At 33.5% G+C, this 21,890-nt stretch overlaps 1 protein-coding gene across 3 annotated transcripts; it reads right to left on the bottom strand.

Annotated features, from left to right (window-relative positions):
- Window positions 1-400: 400 nt before the first annotated feature.
- On the bottom strand, window positions 401-9,278 carry LOC128990941 (protein IWS1 homolog). 3 transcript variants are annotated; one of them, XM_054413613.1, is made up of 8 exons: window positions 9,177-9,278; window positions 8,460-8,550; window positions 7,606-7,746; window positions 5,531-6,616; window positions 4,989-5,105; window positions 3,992-4,150; window positions 3,209-3,303; window positions 401-795 (listed from the first exon to the last, which is right to left on the bottom strand). In XM_054413613.1, exons 2-8 carry the CDS (start codon window positions 8,503-8,505, stop codon window positions 451-453), a joined length of 1,989 nt encoding a protein of 662 aa, XP_054269588.1. In that variant the 5' UTR covers window positions 8,506-8,550; window positions 9,177-9,278; the 3' UTR covers window positions 401-450. The 3 variants fall into 3 exon arrangements, with proteins under 3 accessions (XP_054269588.1, XP_054269586.1, XP_054269587.1); XM_054413611.1 differs by lacking the exon at window positions 3,992-4,150 and adding an exon at window positions 3,754-3,957; XM_054413612.1 differs by lacking the exon at window positions 3,992-4,150 and adding an exon at window positions 3,754-3,957 and having other exon boundaries at window positions 8,460-8,534; window positions 9,177-9,262.
- Between the last annotated feature and the right edge of the window lie 12,612 nt (window positions 9,279-21,890).

The raw sequence follows: 21,890 nt of genomic DNA, 5'->3' as shown, positions 1-21,890 counted from the left end.
GTAGTTGTTATGCTATATTATTGCTCTTCTGTGCTATATTGTTGAACTTGGTTTAATTTTTTTTTTTAGTTAGTATATCTAATTATTCTTTTTATTTTTTGACTATAGTGTGGTTCCGCCCCAATAGGTATGAGGGATTTTTCTGTGCTGTTAGAATTTATTTTACTGTTGATGATTTATGAGACAAAAAATGTTAGATATTAACAATTTTTATGTAATCAATACGCATTTTATTTTCTAAGTCGCTTCAGTAATCATTGTTCCTAAGGCTCAAACTTATTTTAATTCATGAGTTTTCCTCAAATTCTATCCAGCCCTTATGGTTTATACATAAGTGAAAACACCTCTGTACACCTAAGAGTACTTTATGGGTTTAATTTCAAGTACACAAAACATCCAGTTCAATTTCATGACTACATTTATTGTAATTAGTACACCCAACTGAATGGCTCACAACTCTAGAATGTCCACCACAATGTCTGTGTTGTCGCCAGTTTTCTCAATACTAATCTCGCTACGGTATTCCGTGACGTGTTTTTCCTCTTTGGCCACACTTTTCCCCTCCAGTTCGGCTCTCTTTTTAGCCGCAAAGTCTTGCAGTTGCATTTTCTCGTTGAGTCTGCGCATTTCCTTGGCGTATTGTCCCTCCTCGTCAGTCACCATACACTTCAGCAGCCCCTTCCTCCTCATTCTGTTCCAAAAGTTCAAGTTTCCCTTGTTTTGGCATCCGAAGGGTCCGAGAGTATGAATGGCTGCATAATCTACGCAGTCCACTTTCCCATCTCCATTGCAGTCCTGGGAAATAATATCAGTGTTACAATGATGGATGATCATTGGTAATTATTTAAATCTAATTGTGTGTATCTTATTCATGACCACATGACCACATTTGGCCTTAGGCTCGTGAGAAAGGTGCGGTCACACAGGGCCCAGTGCCTTGGGGTCCCTGTTCTTGGTGTAGAATACAATGTTGTAAAAATTCTGTAAATGTTATTTCAATTATGAAAAATAAAATAATGGGGTATAAATAAATGCTAATATAATACATAACTTATAATACAGGGTGATTCTAAACTATTGTTACACTTTTGAAACTATATAAATGAGAAACTATTCAACCCATCATCATGGGGTGAGAATCAATTGAAAGAGGAGATTCTAAAGTTTTGTTTGACACCACATTGGTAAAAATAGTTGCAATGTTAGCATCTACAGACATTTTTAGATTTTAACTAGGGTTTAAATTAGTTACACAGTTTAAAATCTAGGAAAATCGCGACTTAAAAAAGTATGTCCACAATAAGGTGATTTAATAAAAGAAATTGGACAAGTTTATGGCTAAAAAATATAAATGCTCTATGTGCCCCGCTCTGGCTGCACAAAACACTTATTCGATGATTGAAGTCATCCCAAACTCTAAAAAACTTTTTAGTTTTTGAAGGTTCCTCACAGCTTACAATAATGGCGGACAGCAATAACTGAGTGGTAAATTATAGAACTAATTGACCCCTAGTAGTATTACTTAAAACGTTTGACAATTCAACGTCGAGTATATATTTTGAGAGGTTAAAGTGTATAATTCATTACAAATCATAGTTAAAAACTAAAAATGTCTGTACAGGCTAATTTTGCAACTATGTTTACCAAAGTAGTGTCAAACAAAACTTTAGAATCTCCTCTTTGAATTGATTCTCACCTCGTGATGATAGGCTGTATTTGTTTTCATTTATAGAGTTTCAAAAGTGTAACAACAATTTAGAATCACCCTGTATACCAAAAATTACTTAATGCCATTTAGCTACTTATTCTTCTTTAGACCATGACTCCACTAGCCGTTATTTGTTGCGTGACAAAGTGTGGTTGTTAGCTATCAAACAAATTTAGCTCCAATAGCAAGAGTCTGCAGCGGGATTCATACTACAATGCGCTGCAGAATGAAACCTCGCACGGAAATGGAACCTGTCTTATTTTTATGGTACACTTTGCCGTTACCAGGCTGTTCCACTAGCTGGAGAGGGCAGTACCGCGTCAAGTCTCAGTCAAGAGCCAACCAGCATATAGGCGCAAGGCACATTGACGCTATATGTTGACAGTAAAGGCGAAGACAATTTCAAAATTTTTTAGACAGAAAGTTTTGAGACATTTCATACGGTAATGATAAAAAAAAAAAAAAACTTCTCTGAATTCTTTTTTAGTTTGGTATGTACCAAATGGAACATCCCTTCAGAGTGTCTGATGCTTATTATTGGATGGATCCACCATTTTATCTTATATAATCACAGTACTTTTTTGTTGTCCTAAGACACTAGGCACAAGCCCGAAATTGTTTTTCACATTACTTCAGGCTAGACGTAGGGATTGCGGCATCACTACTAGATAAAATCCAATGGTGACTTGGCAGTATTTGAACCCGGGACCTCGGGGACTGAAATCCCGCACTCCAACCACTAGACCAGCTCGCTCCCCCACACTGAGTTCACTACAAATATTAATCTGCAGAATGATAGATCCAGGGTTATGTCTACCGCCACACTTAAACAGCTAGTGATGCCACAGCGCATGCGATGACGCTGCAGATGTTGATTCATACACATACTCTGTTGCTTGTGTTAATGTGGAGCCACCCAAACGTCTATCCAAAATATACGGCCAGTGGAGCCACAGCCTTATTGCATTGACTATGAGATTCATAGTCAATGCTTATTGTAAACTCAGTTGAGCGGCTGTCACACTGGGGAACAATACGTGGCTCAGGACACAAACCCAACCCTTGGCTCAGCATAGGTTGTCCAGAATTGTAGTAGCTGAGTACCAGCAGTTTTGCGCTCCCTTCAAACATTGCCTTAGCCACATACAGCAATTTTTGTACCTCTGCCGCATAAATCGCCTGTTTCATATTGTTTTTTGAACATTTTTTCATATCCCAATAAGCAATTCTATTGTGTTGGTTTTTTATTTGTAATTCCCAAGTTTTAGGGTATAGTTTGTACAGTTGTTTGCACTAAATACTGATTGTTATAACTTAGAAAAAATATGTATGTGAACTGTTGCTTCAAAAAATTAACTAAATTAAACATAACTAAGCTAATTTGAGGATTGAACAAAGACACACAATCACTGCACACAACCCCACAATCATCTGTTCGTGCTTTAAGTAATTATTTACTGAACAGTGCAAATAAAATATTGTTAATATAGGTATACTCACATGAGGGTATTTTTGAAAATATTTTTTCATAGTTTCTGTTGCACACATCAAATCAAGGGAGCATGTTCTCCAATCATTCTCCATAGCAGCATCGCCTTTAAAATTAAACAAATTGGATGGATAAAAATCTTTTGTTTAGTTCCTTTTGTAAAAGTTAACTTTACTTCAAATATCATTCAAATATCATATGGATGTACAAATATTAAAAATACATCTAAATTCTTTCTGTTTGATAATATTTAAATCCCGAAATGACCAAAAAGTATCTGTGTAATCATAATTTGCCAAGAATATATTTATTTTAAAACCAAACAACTAATTGTTTTCGGTTTAAGATGTGTAGCGGACAAACGTTAATGTAGCTCTTTCAATGTGTGTCTTTGTATGGCACAGTTATACTCTGCTAAGTACGGTACCATTTGGGGGTATATTTTGTCATTACTGCATACAGAAAGTTACTATTTTTTATAACAGCTGATATCAAAGAAAGTAATATTGGTTACCAAGCTCTAATTTAGCTTTTGAGCTACGGCATCTAATACTACCTAAATCCAAATTCACGTTGTTTGCATCTGCCCAAAACGGAAAGCTTATGTGGAATGGGCCACAATCTCCTCTTGCGAATCCGTCATCAGATGAAAAAAAGATATGTCTGGGCAAAACACATTCTCTGGTCATATCACAGTCAGTGGCAAAGTAACACAGGCAGTCCAAGCATTTCATCGATATGTCAATAACTTCTCCTTTGCCTAGAATTTAAAAAATGAGAAAAGTTAACTCTACCTTTGAAAGATGGGCCATCTGGGCGTTTGTAGTCTAAAGCATCTTCCCAAAACTCATAGGAAATTCCAAACAGATTGAAATTTGGTAAGCTGCAGCCGATGAAGCGGCAAAGACAGTCCAAGCAATGTGTGGAAAGGTGCCATTTACCATTTATTAGCCCTGGAGTGCAATTGTGAATCAGAAAACAGCTTGGAAAGTGATTATTTTAATTTTCGCTATACCTAAAGCTGGTTAAGGTGTAGAGTGGATGGTGTATTGGAGGGATGAGGGAAATGCTTCCAACAACTCTGAGAGTTTCAACAATCACTCGGTAGTGATATCCAAGTGATCCAAAGCAATTAATATTTAGGATGACCATGCAAGAATAAAAGCGTTAGTATTGGGGAGGGGTTATTGCATGAATGGTCATCTCGCTCCCTATTGTAATTAGCACAGATATTTTAAAATGTGCTGTATAAAAAAAATAAATTACAGACAATTTGTAACTACCTTTGTGTTTTAGTGTTTTATTTCTGTGTTACAAACCTTATCATCATTAAAAAAAATTAACAATCATTAGATAAATGATAAGGTAAGGATGATAATAATAGTTCTAGAAGAGGCAGCAAGAAACTATTTACCAGGAACTAGGAATACCCATCCTATCTGTCAATGACAGCACAGACTATAGGGTAGTTGTACCCACATAATATCCAATGTTCGATCCACATACGATCAAATGTTACACTCAAATGTTATACGTTTTATTAATGTTACATGAGTTGTAACAATTATATCCTCAATAACAGAAATTAAATAAGTTTACTTCTCCTTGAAACAAAATTTACCTTATAGGCTTGTAGTTATGGTTTTCACACAATATTTTGGTAACTCTATGAAGCTGTACAATTTTAACTAGCTTTAATACCAAGTTGGTATTTAAAACCCATTAATTCATATAAGTAGTATCATTTAATCATTCAAACAAAAACTATAAATAAATTTAAAACAAACTCACCAGTGTCATCAGTCCCACTTATTTTATGTTTCAAGGTTTTACTTTCTTCGCTGCTTTCATAATTTTCTTCATCTTCTGTATTTGTTTCTTCTTCAACTTTATTTTCAGAAGCAATTTCTGAAAAACAAACATAAACTAGATGAGTGTTTTACCTTTGACTTTGGATATTACACTGGACTAGACACTAGATATTACACTAGACTTTTCATCATATTAAAATCTGAACTGGAATTTATGTCTCTTTAGTGTTAACAATTTTTATCTCTGGTTCTAGGTTAGATTTCATGATCTGCCCTGTACTGTATTATATACCAAAAGGACGAGCTATTATTTATAATTAGATCATTTTATTTGGTAAACAGTTTTAAATTAGCTTAAATGACGAGAAAAAATATTAATGATAGCCAACCTGACTGGCTACACATTATCACATATCTTTTGAACACAAATGTACAGGTGTTAAAATGTAAGCCATTGGTGTTAACAGATTATTGGTCCTAATTTTTTGCGAAGGTATTGAATAAATTACAAATTTGTCTTACCATTGTTAAGATCCTCATCTTGTTGGATATTTTCAACCTTAGATGTTGGTGATGAAAAATCAGCACTATCTTCATTCGGGATTTTTGTTGCAGAATCCATTGTAGGACTCAATTCACTTATTCCTTCAACATTTGAATCAACAGAATTGTCCTTACTCAAGGTTTCTGTAGCAGAATCCTTTGCAGGACTCAATGTTCTTGCCTCTTTAACATATGGATCAACAGTGTCTTCCTTTTTCAAGGTTTCTGTCGTAGAATCCTTTGTTGGACTCCATTCAATTGTTCCTTTAACATTTGAATCTACAGTGTCATCATTGGTTTGTGTAGCAGCATCCTTTGTAGGAGTTAATGTTCTTGCCTCTTTAACATCTGAATCAACAACGTTATCCTCACTCAAGGTTTGTGAAGCAGCATCCTTTGTAGGACTCAATTCACTTGTTCCTTTAACATTTGAATCACCTACATCGTTCTTATTCAAGGTTTGTGTAGCAGAATCCTTTGTAGGACTCAATGTTCTTGCAATAACATCTGAATCAACAGTGCCATCCTCATTTAAGGTTTGTGTGGTAGCATCCTTTGTAGGACTCAATTCACTTGTTCCTTTACCAATCGAATCACTTACATCGTTCTTATTCAAGGTTTGTGTAGCAGAATCCTTTTTAGGACTCAATTCATTTGTTTCATATGAATCATCAGTGTCATCCTTTTTTAAGGTTTCTGTAGGAGAATCCTTTGTAGGACTCAATTCACTTGTTCCTTTAACAATCGAATCACCTACATCGTTCTTATTCAAGGTTTGTGTTGCAGAATCCTTTTTAGGACTCAATTCATTTGTTTCATATGAATCGACAGTGTCATCCTTTTTTAAGGTTTCTGTAGGAGAATCCTTTATAGGACTCAAATTACTTTTCCCATCTTTAACAATTGAATTGACAGTGTTGTCCTCATTCAAGGTTTTTGTAGTAGAATCCTTTTCAGGAATCAAATTGCTTTTATCTTTGGCGTCTGAATCAAGAGTGCTGACCTTATTCATGATTTCTGGAGTAGAACTCTTTGCAGGACTCGATTCATTGGTCTCTTTATTTTCTGAATCAATAATTAACATTTAATTAATAAAGCAATAGTAAAAATTTTAAAATGCAACTAAAAACTGCTTTAAAATTGATGTGAATCTTTGTCATTAACATAAGACAATACTGTCCTTCAAAATAGCTGTTCTTTAATTAAATTTTTCATCCCGCTATGGTTTGCAAATCGTACAAACCCTAGTCTTGTTACTGTGTTTAATATAAATCTTTTTGTTAGATAGCACCATCAATTGATAGCCAATGACAAAATGACATAGGTTAGAAACTATTCTTATTTATTATGGTGTTATGTATTGGCTAACTTCACAAACTCTTTAAAAATATGATGTTTGTGGCAGCCATAATATTATGTAATGTTCAGGAATCAGGAACCAACTCATAATTTTTTTATCAACACTACAAAAAATTACCCCTCTTTGAAAAATAATAGCTGAAAAGTAGTACACGTTTATGAAATCAAACTAAGGATTTTAATATCATACAATGTGCATTGTAGTTTTATTACATTTTATTGAATAAAGTTAAGTATGTAGTTTAAGAAAATAGAGTAACTTGATAGAGAGAACATTTTTTTTATGTAGACCAGCAGCATTTTATAAGGCAATTAAGAGGGTGAATTGTTAAACCCCTTAAATCTTTAAAGATAAGCTTGGGATTGAATATGTCATCCTCACAACCCAGTTGAAGAAGCTAATAAATGAGTTTTGTATAGTTATGCATGCAAGCTGGTAACATTTCATTTAATTTTGGACACACATATTAAAATATTTGTTTTATTTACTGTTGGGTGAACTGCTCAGACACAATTTTTATTCTAACTTTATAAGTTCTTGTCATGATAACGTCTGGTCATGGACATATGAAATTACTTGTCAAATATTTGGTTACATTACTCAATAACATTTTGATCACACATAACGATAGATATTTATTATGACTAATTCTTCTGTTGGCGTGATATGAATTATACAGTTTTAACTTTCTTACCAACGTGTTCGCTTCCAATTGGTTGTTTTGTATCCAAAGTAATTGTGAAAGTTGAGGACTTGCCGTTTTCGCCCAAATTTTCTGGACCATTTGAAGGATCAGAGGGAAAACTCACCATCTCTTCCTGCTTCGTTTCTGCCACTATTATACAATGTTTCTTAATTATCTACTACAATATTTGTACTTAATGTGTGATGTGTTGCAATATGTAAAAAATACATAGGTCTAACGTTTTTAAAGGAGAAAATAAGATACATATGTTTGTTATAATTTAGGTGTTCACATAATATGGCTGCTGATATATTAAATTATAAGTCAATTAAGTATTTACTATATATTATTACTATATATTTAATTATAGTAAATAAAGCACAACTACGACTACCCTAAAATAATGATAATATTAAAATGATAATAATTATATGAAAAAATATAATAATAATTTCAGGGTGCTCGGTTGTGCTCTATTTACTTCTATAATTTAATATTTTTGCTAGTTAAAGTAAAATGTCATTTTAATTTTGGTGCTAACATTTAAATTTTAAATTAAGTATTGTTTTGATATAGTTTGAATGGATTATGCTACTTAGTAATTCACAGTATATAGATCTAAAATGATTTTTTTTCGAATATACTAAGTCTTCCTAATTACCCTAATTAGGTCTTTGATGATTCATCTAAATGTAAGTAGAGTAACTATAAATTTAAATGTTTATTTTCCTACTTTTACCATTACATATAAAACCTACTAATCTATGCATGGTATCCTTATAATCATTAACAAAATATCAACAACCATATTAACTGTATAACTATAACTATTATATTAACTAAATCTTGCTGACCGTACTTACCAACTAAAGCAACAACCAGAAGCAAAATAGTTGTTGACTTCAACATGTTGGAAATTGTGTTGAGCCTTTGTCAGTCTGTGGAAGTATAAAACTGTAAAATTAATTTTATTACTTAACAGTTTTTATACGTTCAATAATAAATAACCTAAGCATCGTTTTGACAGTATACACTCATAATTTAGTAAATGTGCAATTTAATATCATGTAGTCATAACATTTTATAACATTATACTTAAGAACTAGGATGGTTTAACAATATTTTCAGGACGTGGTAATCTGAGTATAGTTATTTGTGCAACTAGTGAGCAAAGTGAGCAATTGCCTCACTCGAGAGAAATCCTTAGGCCTATCATACACGTTCCGTCCCGGCCGCAAGGCAATGTTAACATTGTCTCACTGTTGAGGGAATTGACCACTTTGCTTCCTCAAATCAGTGAGAGAACATGTACATTGTTAGGTAACTGTAGGAAAAAGTGATTAAAAGATAATTATCAATGTTGCTCTCAATGAGGAATCTCAGGATGTAAAATCACATGAAATCATTATTTAAACATTTTAATGAAGTTTTTGTTATTCAATAAAAGAACACTCAGATGGTGGAATTATTATCCAGACTCACTCAAAAGCTTGATACTGTCACCAAAGTGCTAAACAAAAAAATAAAACTATTTTACCGTGTACTCTTTAAGATAATCTGTTTAAAAAACTTATACTCACATATTGATCAGCTTAATAAAATTTCAAGTCAAGTTAAGAGTCAAAGTAGAGTTTCTCACAGGTACAAACATTCACTAATACTAATATTAATGTACAAGTAATGTAAACCGAGCAATCACATCTGTTCACCACCTGTGCATGTAGATCAATTAACACATTTCTGTAGGTTATACTCATCATGTAGAAAAATACCACTCCAAACTCAAAAACTTTCCAAAAATCATCTTTAAAATCCATTACTAGTGTCGTAAGTTTACTCACAATATTAAAAATTTAGAAACAAAAGATTGTAAAGCCTAAAAATATTGAATTACTAATTCCCTTTTTAGTGTTTTAACTTATTTTAAGTAAATTTTATAGAAAGGATATTTAGGCAATTTTAGATTGATTTTAGCACTAATACGAATAGGTTACCACTGATTGAGATATTGTTCGGTACAAGTTTAAAAGGAGTTGATAATGTAACTCTTGTTTACGCTTAAATTACACATTTGTACAAATATTTCTGGAGATGCACAGTTACAAAATTACACAGTACACTCATAAAAAGAGTGGGGTATGATTTCAATAGTAGAATTTAAATATATATTTAAAAAATAAACTATTAAAATATTTGATTCTTCATACTGTGACTCAAATTATGAAAAATTGTTTAATTACTCATGTTTCACCATAAGTTACTCACGTATTGACATCCTTCAACCTAGTGAACCTCGATTGTAAACTACGTGTTTACGTAAAACAAATAAAATTAAACACAGAAAACCAAGGAATAACTAAACTCCTTCAATACTTTCCAGGCATTTTACTGTGAACAAAAGTCAAGCTATTGCATCAACTCTTTACAGCCGTTGCACAATAATATCTTGCAGATTAAATTTTAACACAAACGAAAATATTATCACGTTTAATACAATATTAAGAATTTTGTTTCTCTAAAACTGTTCCAAATAATTGTTTCTATATTTTTGTAAATACCAGAAAACATAATTATGCCAAAGCTAGCCAGTAATTAGTAATTTCCTTACGGTTTTTAAAATGCTAGAAACCATCCTGCCGTTAATAAATAGTTTACGTATCGTCAAGCCTACGTATAGACGACTAATTAAAGAATGTTATAGTTCCATTTTAAAGTCTTATCTTCTTAGAATTATTTGAACAGCTTTGTAAAAGAACACCACGAAAAGAAACCCCTCTGGCTTGTATAGTTTGCGTTCTGAATATTATCCAAATATACAAGTAAACAAAATTAAAGCGGGGTTTACCATCCTTTTCGATTTATAATATTCCACTTTATAAGTCACTTGGAGATTCATACGAGCTATACAACTTCCTGAGCTGCATTTTTTACGTCAGTGACATTTCACGAGAGGTCAACGAGAGAAATAAATGTTTAAGGGTGGTGCCGGGAATTGAACTCGTCCCTCCCGCACCGAAGTCCGAGACTCTTTAACCACTAGGCTAACAACACACCCCTTCCATCTTGTTTTATTGGTTACCTTTCAAGTCATCAGGTATCCGTCTACCTTCTCTCGGTATCCGGGAGAGTGCACCATGTTAATAATATGCAAGGTAAGCAGAAAAATTCGAACGTCTCTTGACTGCGCATAAAAACTTGCACGCCGTTTAAGACTGACCCCCGACCCTTGCAAATGCTGTGATTTCTCTCCGACTTGGAGTTAAAGTTGATATTAAACTCCGTGGAATGTACTTTTGGTATTTAAAACGCATTCTAAGATAAATGTGTAGATATTCACTCTCCATTTGCATTATATTTTGTAACTTATTCCTGCATCACATGTTTTATACATACTTAAAACTTGTGCTTTTGGGTTTCAATTTCATGTTTCACGGTGTTTTAGTTTGTTTATTAGAGATCTTGGGGGAGATTGTTTTGGCATTACAGTGTTATTCGAAACAATTAACCTGTAATGCAACTTATACAAAAACTGTGTTGGTTGAAAATCTGTTTAAAGATGAAAATAGAGTTTTAAATGTGATACAACCGTAAAAAAATTAGTGTATTTAATCACTAGGGCCTGAGATGACTCTTGGACACGAGCTATTGGCCATTGACTCTTTTAACAATCGAGGTAGGACCATAGGGGTAAAAATACAACTTAATTAACTCAATTAAAACACGGTAATATCGTGCATTGTTTACCTTTTGAATTAACTAAGAAATATTGTATGTTTTGCTATTGTAGCTGTTACTGTTATTTGAAAGCAACAGGTATCACTCCATCAACACATTAATTGAAATTAGCAAAATTTATCTAAATATCAATAACGGGTAATATTGGTGTTATTGTAGTAAAAAATGCAGTGTGACATGACAGTAAATCCCAAACATTTGTATAATGCAATATTTCTATCGAATGGGACTATTTATTCAACAAATTAGCGGATGAATAAAAAAATATACAGTTGATGGCCGTAAATCCAGCAAATTATTTTTAATATATATGAGGTTACAGTGATTCAGAAAAAACAACATATAACATGAAATTATTTTTAGCCTTTTTAACACCTTCTTCTGTATCCATACAACCTTATACTTTTATACTTTTCGATGAAATGGCGACAATACTATCTGTACTTATATATATAATTTGAGCGGGTTAAAACATCCTGTATACTGTATAAATTAAAATCTAAAGAATTAGATTTAAATTGATCTTCATATAATTAAGTTGGTTCATATAAACCAGTCTTCAAGATGATTGAATTCCAGCATTAGTTACATTATTTCCATTATTGCGAAACTCACTAACTACGAGACGTTAACTGATGTGTCAGTGGGGATCAAACCTACAACCTCGGAAAACAATATACGAACTCCAACCTCATCTCCAGTTCTAAAACAAGCTCAACTGAAAACCACACAGAGATTGCTTTGAACCAAGGAAAATGAGTAATCTGCTGCATAAAAACTGAACCTAATCTCCTAGTGATCTTTTGCCCTCAACATTTTGACCCTGTTCTTCTCAATCAGCTTTGTTCGCCGGTCAGATTATTATAATGTGTGTCTTGGGGAAGTAAGCCAAAGGTCAAGATTGACCTTACAACCCGGTGACCACTTTCTCATGGGTTTGAGACCATCTTCGTCGGTTATTTGAACACATCATGTTTGAGAAGGAATTGTAAAACCAGGCTAATTTAAATGTTCGTCCAGTCATCGAGAAAATTGACTAGTTATGGCCCTTATCAACGAGTTTGTATAAAAGCATTAACACAATTCCACGTACAGTTATGTTAATTTTGGTCAGTAAATTTTTAATTATGTTTTTGTAAAATGCGTTTGTGGCTTAAAACAATTTTTTTTTATCTTGGTTTATGGTTTTAAATGCAATGTTGAGTATATTAAACAAATTACTTTATTATTAATTACGAGTTGTAGTTATATATCTGTGTTATGTATCTTTACTAATTTTTAAACTCGTATGGAAATTCGCAAAGGGAACCAAAACATCTTTTAATAAGCAAATAAAAGAAAATCATACAGAAAATAATCTGTGTCTAATTGTAGAATAAAACAAAACATATAGATATAAAACACCTTTTTAAAATACCACGTTTTTAAGCGCACTAAGAAGTAGAAAATAATTTATAAATATGTGGAGAGAATAAACACTTGTATAAACGTCGAGCGCTTTCAAATAGCTAATTTACGATTATCTTAACCTATTGAATGGTTATTATCTATTGCATGCGCCCCACGTTTTTCGTGTTAAATCTTACAAGTATTTATTCTCTCCACATATTTATAAATTATTTTCTACTTTTTAGTGCGTTTAAAAACGTGGAATTAAAAAATTACCTATATTTATATTTTTTGGAATTTTTAGTCTTTAATGTTTAAATATGTTTTATATGGCAAGTTAATACAAACCAAAACCCTTTTAAATGCAATCAGATCTTGTTGCTAATATTCTTATAATCATGAAATGATATGGACACTCAATTGGAACGTCTAAGGATGACACTTTAGAACACTTTAGAATCTCTCGGTAGCAGAACCTATACCTCTTAACCTCTGCTTTTTGAACAAACTGTCAAATTAAAGTATTTACGGCTGACTCCAATAGATTGAAAAATATGTACCGAACAGACAAGTAAACGACCTAATAAAACGTTTTAATAAAAGGGATGAAACCAATAGCAAAACCTGACGTAATCTTAATATTTCGTATGCGTATTTTAAGGTCATTAATATTTAAATTATTTTTCAATAATTTAGGGGAAAACGATACAACCTTTATAAACTCAAAGAATCAGTAAAATAAACTACCTTGAGGCAATGTGTATGTTTTTCAAAACAAATTTAAATCCACACAGTCAACATAAGATTAGCAAACGAACATTGAGGAAATACGGTTAGTTATTCTAAATTAACGTTGATTCATAAAAGAAAACAAAATTAAACTCTAATAACAAAGCTGACTTTTTGTAACGATTGTGTTTCAAATAAGTGAATATGTAGTAACCAGAGTGCAGAGAGATTATGGTTAGGTGAGCTCCGTCACAAATGGAGGGAGAGTGAATCAGTCTCACAAAACAACGACATTCGTGGATGTTTATGTTTGTTTTATTTAACAAAAAGGACATTATGTTAATGCTAGAGTCAGCTTTCTCATCACTTTCCCAGAGCAGACATTGGCTTGGAGCTGCAAAGGTCAAAGTCACGTGGTGAATGCGGTATCGTTATGATACTTAGTCATTGAAAGTGACTGAATAAGTTTTTATAGGACATTTTTAAATATTTATTTCCCTGCTAAACGAACGTTTGCTAGCAATTTCCTTAGTATTTGTGGGGGATTAGACATTGGTAGGAGAGGACCAAGTAAACTAAACAGTATTTGATCAGAACTATTTTCTTAATGACCAGTAATATTCTGTCTTTGCTGAATAGTTGCAACTGAATAGTTTTACCTTTTATTTTGAAGTTTGCTAGTGTACTGGTCACAGCTTGATAGAAGTATTTTGTGTAGTATAAAAATGTTTTCCTTTTGATTTTGTAAAACCAGCGTGGCTACTTGGTAACCAGTATTTCCAGTGTTATTTTTTAAATCTGCAAATGAGTTGTGTAGGGAAATACGAGTTTTCCTGAGGTGGCTTTCGCCACTACTTCAGATCTAAAATAACCTAATTTCAAAATTTAGACTAAATCCTTCCGCTGGATTTCGAGATAAATTTAACACACAAACTCGCAAACAGGCACAGCTCGTTCGTGATTCGTTTATTATCATCTTCTTTAATGATTCTTCTTTAAAGGGTGCATCCCTGAAATAATCTTGAGTTGTTTATAAAGTAAAAGAAGAATGAGCTAACCAATGAACCATCATGAACCAGTGATAGTTAACCATAAACGAACATTATTCAAATCAACTAAAGTCAAAGGTATTTCATATTCGTACGAAAGGAAAGTTTGCACTTATCATGTTAAAGGATCGACCAACCATAACCGTAACGCAAACGAGTAGTGTTCCTTGGCAAGCGAGAGGAAGACTTGACAACTAGTTGACAGAGTTGACAGGCCTCACAAGCAACTGACATTTACTTGATATACGGCTTTATCGTCTTATGAAAAAGTTGTCCGTCTCGCGGAAACATTTCCATGTCAATGAGGTGGCTTTTGAAGACGACTCTCCGTTTCTGTCCGTGGTTGTAAAATTACTTTTGAGATGGTATTGTGATAATACTTGTATCATATATGGCATAATTTTAGTTTTATAATGTAAAAAAAGTTGCTTCATCAAACTTTTGCTGAGGCATAAATTTGAAATACTTGTTGCATAAGAAATAACCCGGCTGAACCAAAATGAAATTGCAGAAAAGAGAGAAATAAATCATTGTTAGAATTTTTTTCTAGTGTAGATAAGTTTTTACTGAAGAATCGTAAAAAAAGGTGAATTTTTGCTTTAACATCAAACTATTTTCTTTCATACTAATAAGTTTAATGATTCGCTGGAAGTCTTTATAGAAATATATTTGCCGGTTCCAAAATTCTGAGAAATTTCTAAGCAACTCTAAAGATGGTTTTCTAAGCAAGTGTCACTCTGTGAGTATGTATGTTATTGCAAATATAAATTATTCATAATGATATGTCCTTAGTTTCTAGAAATTTGAAGTTTCTGACTCTAAACAGTTTTGGTATTTGTGTGTGCTTTTATTCTTATATCACTATCGTTTTTATTTTCATATACAGTGTTAAAAATTGTACCTCAAAAAATTTAGTTTGCATCAAAATCCAGGGTTTTTACCCCTGAAGTTTGGTATTTAGGTACTAATCCCAGGTATCTCTAGGGGGTTTTTAATTTTTTTTTGAAATTTTGATTTTTAATGGGGATTTCCCATAAAAAACCGGAAAAATCAGATTTTCTCAAAAATCACCCAAACGATTTTGATAAAAATTGAGTATGTTATAGTCCTTTAGATTCTGAACAAAATGGTACAAATCCCATTTCCGTAAAAATTACGGTTCAAAAGTTATTTTAACTTACGTTATTTTCCCAAAAAATATCCCATAAAATTACAAAAAATCGGATTTAAAAAACCCGGATTTGATTAAAATTAACGTGTTATGGTCCTAATAATTCTTAACAAAATAATGCAACCCCCATTACTGTAACAATTACGGTTCAAAAGTTATTGCAACTTTTGTGATTTTTTCCCTACAAAATTATCATAGTTACTCCCACCGCTTACCCATGATGAAGGTTGTGGACAAGCTTATGGGAGAAAGTATGTGTCACATTGCTGATACCGTTTATTTAAACTATGTAGAAAGTCGATGGACTGATTTTGAAAACAATGTAAAAAAATAGTCAAGCAGTTCACACTCAAGTGCGAGATATGCTGTATCCATAATACTTTTCACGCTTTACATTACAAAACTGTCATTTTTCAAACGCCAACCCTCAGATACATGGAGTTCTACCATAACAGTAATATAAAACATAACATTGCAATGTTGTAACTTTCCCTCGTCTTGTCCATTCAATTTCACTTTCATCTTCGCCGTATCATGCGATACACTCTACAATGGTCCACGCCCTTCAACGAGTGTTTAGCCACCGAAATTCACCTACTTAATTTTAGGATACCGAAATTTCGGTGTAAATAAGCGAGTAGATAACCATAAGGTTCGGCCATTGCTTTCTACCTCGAGGCGACGACAATGTTGGATATCGGTGTAAACGAGGTTGAAAACCGATCAAACCGTTACAGGATACGTGTACCTCTGACATAAAACACAAGTAAAACAGCGATTAATTGATTGTATTTTAGTTTGGTCACAGTAATTTCCTCATTGACTTGAATTAAACAGTAGGCCTATATGACTTTAAATTTTATTGACATTTTGTCGAAGCAGGTTCTTAGCTTCAATAGTAAATTTTTCTTAAAACTACAAGGGGTGAAAGAAAAAATTTCAGAAAAAAATATCGAATGACTAAGCAATTTAATATCTAATGAGAAGCAAATTATTATGGAATTCGGTTTACCGTCCAGAGGTTGTCGGTTCAATCCTGAGTCAATCAGGTATTTATCTTGATTCATTGTCCCTGGATAGTTGCAGTACTATAAGATCTTCTTGATAGCGTGGCCATTATTGGGGTTTTGTCCTATGAAGTAGTTAGCATATGCAATCAATGATAAGTATTTGTTTTTGTACAGTAAACATAATATTTGTTTATTTCATTGGGTGAGAAATGTTAAGTGAATTTATCACATTGACTTTTTATTGTTTATTTTTGCAATGTTAATTAGTTAAATATAGGATAAGTGTTAAAGTGGGCCAAGTGGTTACTAAATTAGCCTGGACAAATAAATAATATTTAATTTCATTAGCATTTTGAAGCTACCAACTTTGCATTAATCATTGGGTTTCTGAATTATGGTCCTGTCCGAAAAATCAAGTGGATCTACCTACGTCAATAAGCTACGTTAGGCATAGTATTTTACACAAATTATTACATACAAAACGATTAAAAATACTATTAAAATGAGAACCTGAGTACTGTTGGCTAAATGCTAAATATGTAAATAGATGCTGTAAAATAATCCTACCATTTATCACTATACTATTACTGCATCGCATCGACACATCCAATCGGAAGTGCCTGTTCGAAATCTGATCACAAAGGCAGAAGTAATAGTAAGTTTGAACAAATATTGTTACACAAGCAATACACACCGAGATAACATTTCATTGTATTCACACAACTAGTTACCTCAACGAAGATAGCAAAACGAACCAAAGAGGATCCATACTCTGATCAGAAGCTATTTCCTGTGTTGTATCAACATAGACAGTTTATACGGACAGAAAGTGTAGAAAATTCACGTGACATTGACATGGGTCTTCCCGCTTTTCCCGCGCTGGAGGGAACACGTCAGCCGTCAGCTGATCCATGGAGTGCCAAACTCCTAATGATGCTCGGGGATCATGAGATTTTAATGTGGCCCTCTGCTGACTTCCACAAAACAGCAGTGAAAGCAAAGTTGACTGCGATCCGGAGATGTAAGAAATACGAATTATTTAGTTTTTCAATTAACATTTGTTTAGGCGAAGTTTTTACACTTTTTAATGTTTTAGTTTGAAGTTTAGATAACATGTAAAACCGTCTTAATATTGAGTCACTTCAAAACTTAAACAATGTCACAAGTAAGGGTTTAGTACTACAACCCCTCAAATCTATAAAACAGGCTGGAATAACATAAGGAAAATTGTTTTAGTAAATATTCCATTTGCCAATGGTTCCATTTTGAAGATGGATATTTTTGTGAAAAATACAACTTGTATTGGAGTGTTATAGTATACCAAAATGTAAATGAATAACAGGGGTTTACATACTATAAAATTGAATTGTAACCATTTAGACAGCACTGCACAGCATTAGACAGTTTAATTAAATTTAAATTGAATAAATAAATACAAGGGCAATACCTTTTCAATCCTATGACAAACTCCATTGAATGCCTGATGTAAAACGACCCTCGCGCGAAAGAAAACATTGCTAAACAAATTACTCGAATAGTTTCTAAATCCATCAAACATATCCAAAGGCAGTCCCTTTGGTCAATGGACAATAAGATGCATAGTTAACAACAAAGTGAAATTGCAGCTGCATTGAGCGATTATAGAGAAACTTCAATACAAAGTCACCTTAGGTGCAAGGGTCTTCTCATTTGCCCTTTGACCTCATCTTGACCCCTAGAAGATATAAAGGTCACCATATAGACAGAGAGAGAACATCGAGTAGAGACGAACAAGTTAATTCAGAATTTCGTTCTGACCTAAAATGATCCACAGAATTCTGTGGTGCACATAGTTCAGACGCAGAAAAAAAAGAAACAGGAATGATGGACTTCAAATATAGTTTGGATTGGTGTTGGTAAATTATAAGTTGGGTATGATCTGTCTGACTGTAAATGTGTAATGTTTCTGTCCAAACCATCTTCCATCAAATAGACGGGAAGCCAAGACATTTAGCAATTGTTTAATCATCCAGTGTTGCATGTAATATGCGTAGTGCTATTTTTACACGTTTGTTGTTACTGTTATTACGATGACATTAGACAAACCTGTGTGACTTTAAATGACGATAGCAATGTCGGACTCAGAATTCTTCGGTATGGCCCATATACATTCATACTACATAGACAAAACTGAAACTGACTTCCAGAGCCTCAATCATTGGCAAAGTCCTAAACCTGAAATCTGTAAAATTACCTCTGTAGAATATCATTGAATGTACCCAAAACTTCTTTCCTCTGCTGAACATTGACCGAGTATAGTTTACTCTGAATTGAATCCAATTATTCAAGGAAAATTACGCTCCACTGCAGCTAGTGAATGTACACGTAATAACCACATCAAAGTTACTACTTCCTATACCTCATCACTTGAGCGATGTTATACCTCGTCAATTAGAGGCAGTACTACTTACAGTAGAAAGGATGGGCGGGAATTGTGGGAAGTTTACCCGCGTTATGAAAAGAAGTTCCGAAGGTCAACTCCATAAGGGGACATGAAAGTCGGTAGCACAATTGAACGCTTGAGTTTATCATTGATGGTTTCACCGGGGCAATATATTACCCTGGGTCGCATCGGTACAGCCTCCAGCTACTTTCTAGCCAATCGAATTATGCGACTCCTGATTTGGGCAAACAGCGTAAGCAACTTACCCTGAACTTTGTGAAATTGGTTTTTGTTTAATTCACCTTAATGAGGGTCTGCACTTAATGAGTTTATGATTGAGTTTCATTATGGATAACCGCTATGGACGTTTTATTGGATCGTAACCTAGCTGGATTGAATTTTTAATTGTTAAATTCCATTAAAGGACGAGGTATGGTTTAGTTTAGTTTGTAATTGTGTAGCAAATATGGACTTTTGTAAAATGGTAGTTAATTATTTTCACTGCGTTGTAATTTTACTTTATACTGTTGATTTTATGTGTTGTACAGTTTTAATAGTGTATGTTGTAGTACGTGGTTTCGTCGTAAACGTTGAAGTATGGCCCTCAACAAACTTAAATTTGATTTAAGGCATGATCAGTCACGTGATCTCCCAAATATTCCTGAATTTCAATGATTAAACACACGTTCGTAAATCGTAGTTTTACGTAAGGATTCCTATTTGAGCCCCCAGCTCTTTAGAGTTTAGGGTATAGAGAACAGTCCAGCATAAGGAAGCCTTGTTAGATTTGTATGTACTTCTAAAATGTTTGAACTGTGTAAATTATTGTTTGGGTTATTATTTAAAGCTGCTTAAGCTAGTGGGTAAACTAAAAGGTGATTATAGTCTGTTTTACGGAACCTGTCTACTTGGGACTGGTCCAGGTGTTAACCATTTACCACTCCCCAGGTAGACGGAAGGTCTAGAGATAGGTTACATCATACAGAGTATAATTAGAAAACAGGTGAGGAGTGTTACTGAGTGAGGGTTTATGGACGGGCCTGTCTCAAATAGATCGAGAGTCGGGAGACATGTTTTATCATACAGACTATACCACTATCTCCTCTTAGGGTCCTATTGCAACTAATCAATTCATTTATTCATTCCCAAACTAAAACCTCTAAAGTTTTCTCTCAACAAAACCTTGACAAACAAAAGAAGACGACTTTAAGCCTTCGATTAACATCCAAGGTCGAAGTGAAAGTGCAAATAAATACTGAGCAAAGGTTAATTCACTTTCTTTTGTCACAAAAACTGTGTGGATGGAAATCCTAATCTCTCTCAATAGAATCACAGATCACGTTTGACAGTGTTTTGAGGCGATAATTTGGATTTCGGATTGTTTCTGGGGGGGGGGGGGGGGGGTTACCCGGTCGTGAGTGTTATGGGGCCACCTCCTCCATCCGAAATTTGAAAACACATACCGCCGACCCCGCTGACCCCAGGTAATGGTCAGTGTTCAGGGATTAAATTATCTTGTATCGCCACTTTCCTAATCACGAACGAGGCCTTCCCTGCATAATTTGTAAATTAACGGCGCGTTTATTAATGACACCACCTGCTCTTAAAACATGACGGCAGTGGTAAAGAGAAAGGTGCTTATTTGTATTTACTAATACTTAAGCACACCGGTGACGTTCAATTTGACTGATAAACAATTGTTTAAGTGTGAATAGATTAATCCAAGTAAAGATTCAAGCGTAGTTAGAATCAATCTTTAGAAGTTCGTAACCAATCTTTACTCTTAAAAGGTTTCAAAAGATCCTATATCACAACTACTACTGTACGTGATTATTCTAGTTAATTATAAATCCACATACTATACAAACTGGATTATGCGATTTCTAGAAATTATCAGTCATTATTAAAGTAATTACAAGTAATGTCTCCGGTTCGATTAGTAATGAATAGATTCGCAGCCTTTACAAAATATTCATTATAACTTCCAACTTTTATTAGAACTAATGGTTAAGTAAAAGTTGTCTTATCGGAGCATGCACTTTCCTACAAAATTTGATTAATTTGATTACTTGCTTACCTTTTATCCAATAATATCCTTGGAATGTAAGTTGGAGCAAAAACAAGTTATAGGGTAAACCCAGCCAACTAAATAATAGTGGGTTTTTGCAAAGCTAAGTCCAGCTATTATTTGATCTGTTCTGCAACATTACTGTAATAGCTACTGTAATAACGGTGAAGTTTCTTTGAAAAATGAAGTGGAAAACTATACAACCCCGATTATAAACTATAAAACTATAGAACCCCGATTATAAACTTCTCGATTAAAAACCTCGTTCAATACACTAAAGCATAACGAATTCAAGACCGAATTGTAATCTTAATACGACATTTTTCATCCAAGACGAATCTATCCTCTATAGAGGCTACTTAATACAATAATGGGCTTCTATGTAACATACCTTTTTCACCAGACCTACTTAATAAATTTTTACGATTGAAGTGTTATTTATAATCTAGCGCAGGGGCGAATGGCAACAAAAAAGGAATATTCTTTAGGTCTTCGCCCACTAGCTATTAATTTATTTCTAGAGGATGCTTTCAAAAGTATAGGATTGACAACTAACTTTATAACGACTTTGAATTTTGATTGTAATTTAACGGACGTTTCTTTGAATTTGTATTTTTAATCATAGTCAGATTAAAGCATAAACAAGTGACGAAATAGTTTATACAACTATTGATAATTATAACTTGATTGAGGTAGGCTATATAACTTTTTATGGAGCAGA

This window comes from Macrosteles quadrilineatus, unplaced genomic scaffold, assembly GCF_028750875.1.
Source record: "Macrosteles quadrilineatus isolate MER2022 unplaced genomic scaffold, UCM_ALF_1.0 Scaffold_3__2_contigs__length_128488019, whole genome shotgun sequence".
Taxonomy (NCBI): domain Eukaryota; kingdom Metazoa; phylum Arthropoda; class Insecta; order Hemiptera; family Cicadellidae; genus Macrosteles; species Macrosteles quadrilineatus.
Note: the sequence above shows the minus strand (reverse complement) of the source record. Positions and strands in the feature narration are given on the sequence as shown.

What these genes read in the sequence shown, in the direction of transcription:
- LOC128990941 (XM_054413611.1), bottom strand. Translation starts at nt 8,505, where the DNA reads ATGTTGAAGTCAACAACTATTTTGCTTCTGGTTGTTGCTTTAGTTG. An exon ending in AGATGAGGATCTTAACAATG is followed by an intron (nt 5,106 to 5,530) that starts GTAAGACAAATT and finishes TTTGTTTTTCAG; the next exon opens with AAATTGCTTCTGAAAATAAA. An exon ending in AAGTGGGACTGATGACACTG is followed by an intron (nt 3,958 to 4,988) that starts GTGAGTTTGTTT and finishes TTTAAATTCTAG; the next exon opens with GCAAAGGAGAAGTTATTGAC.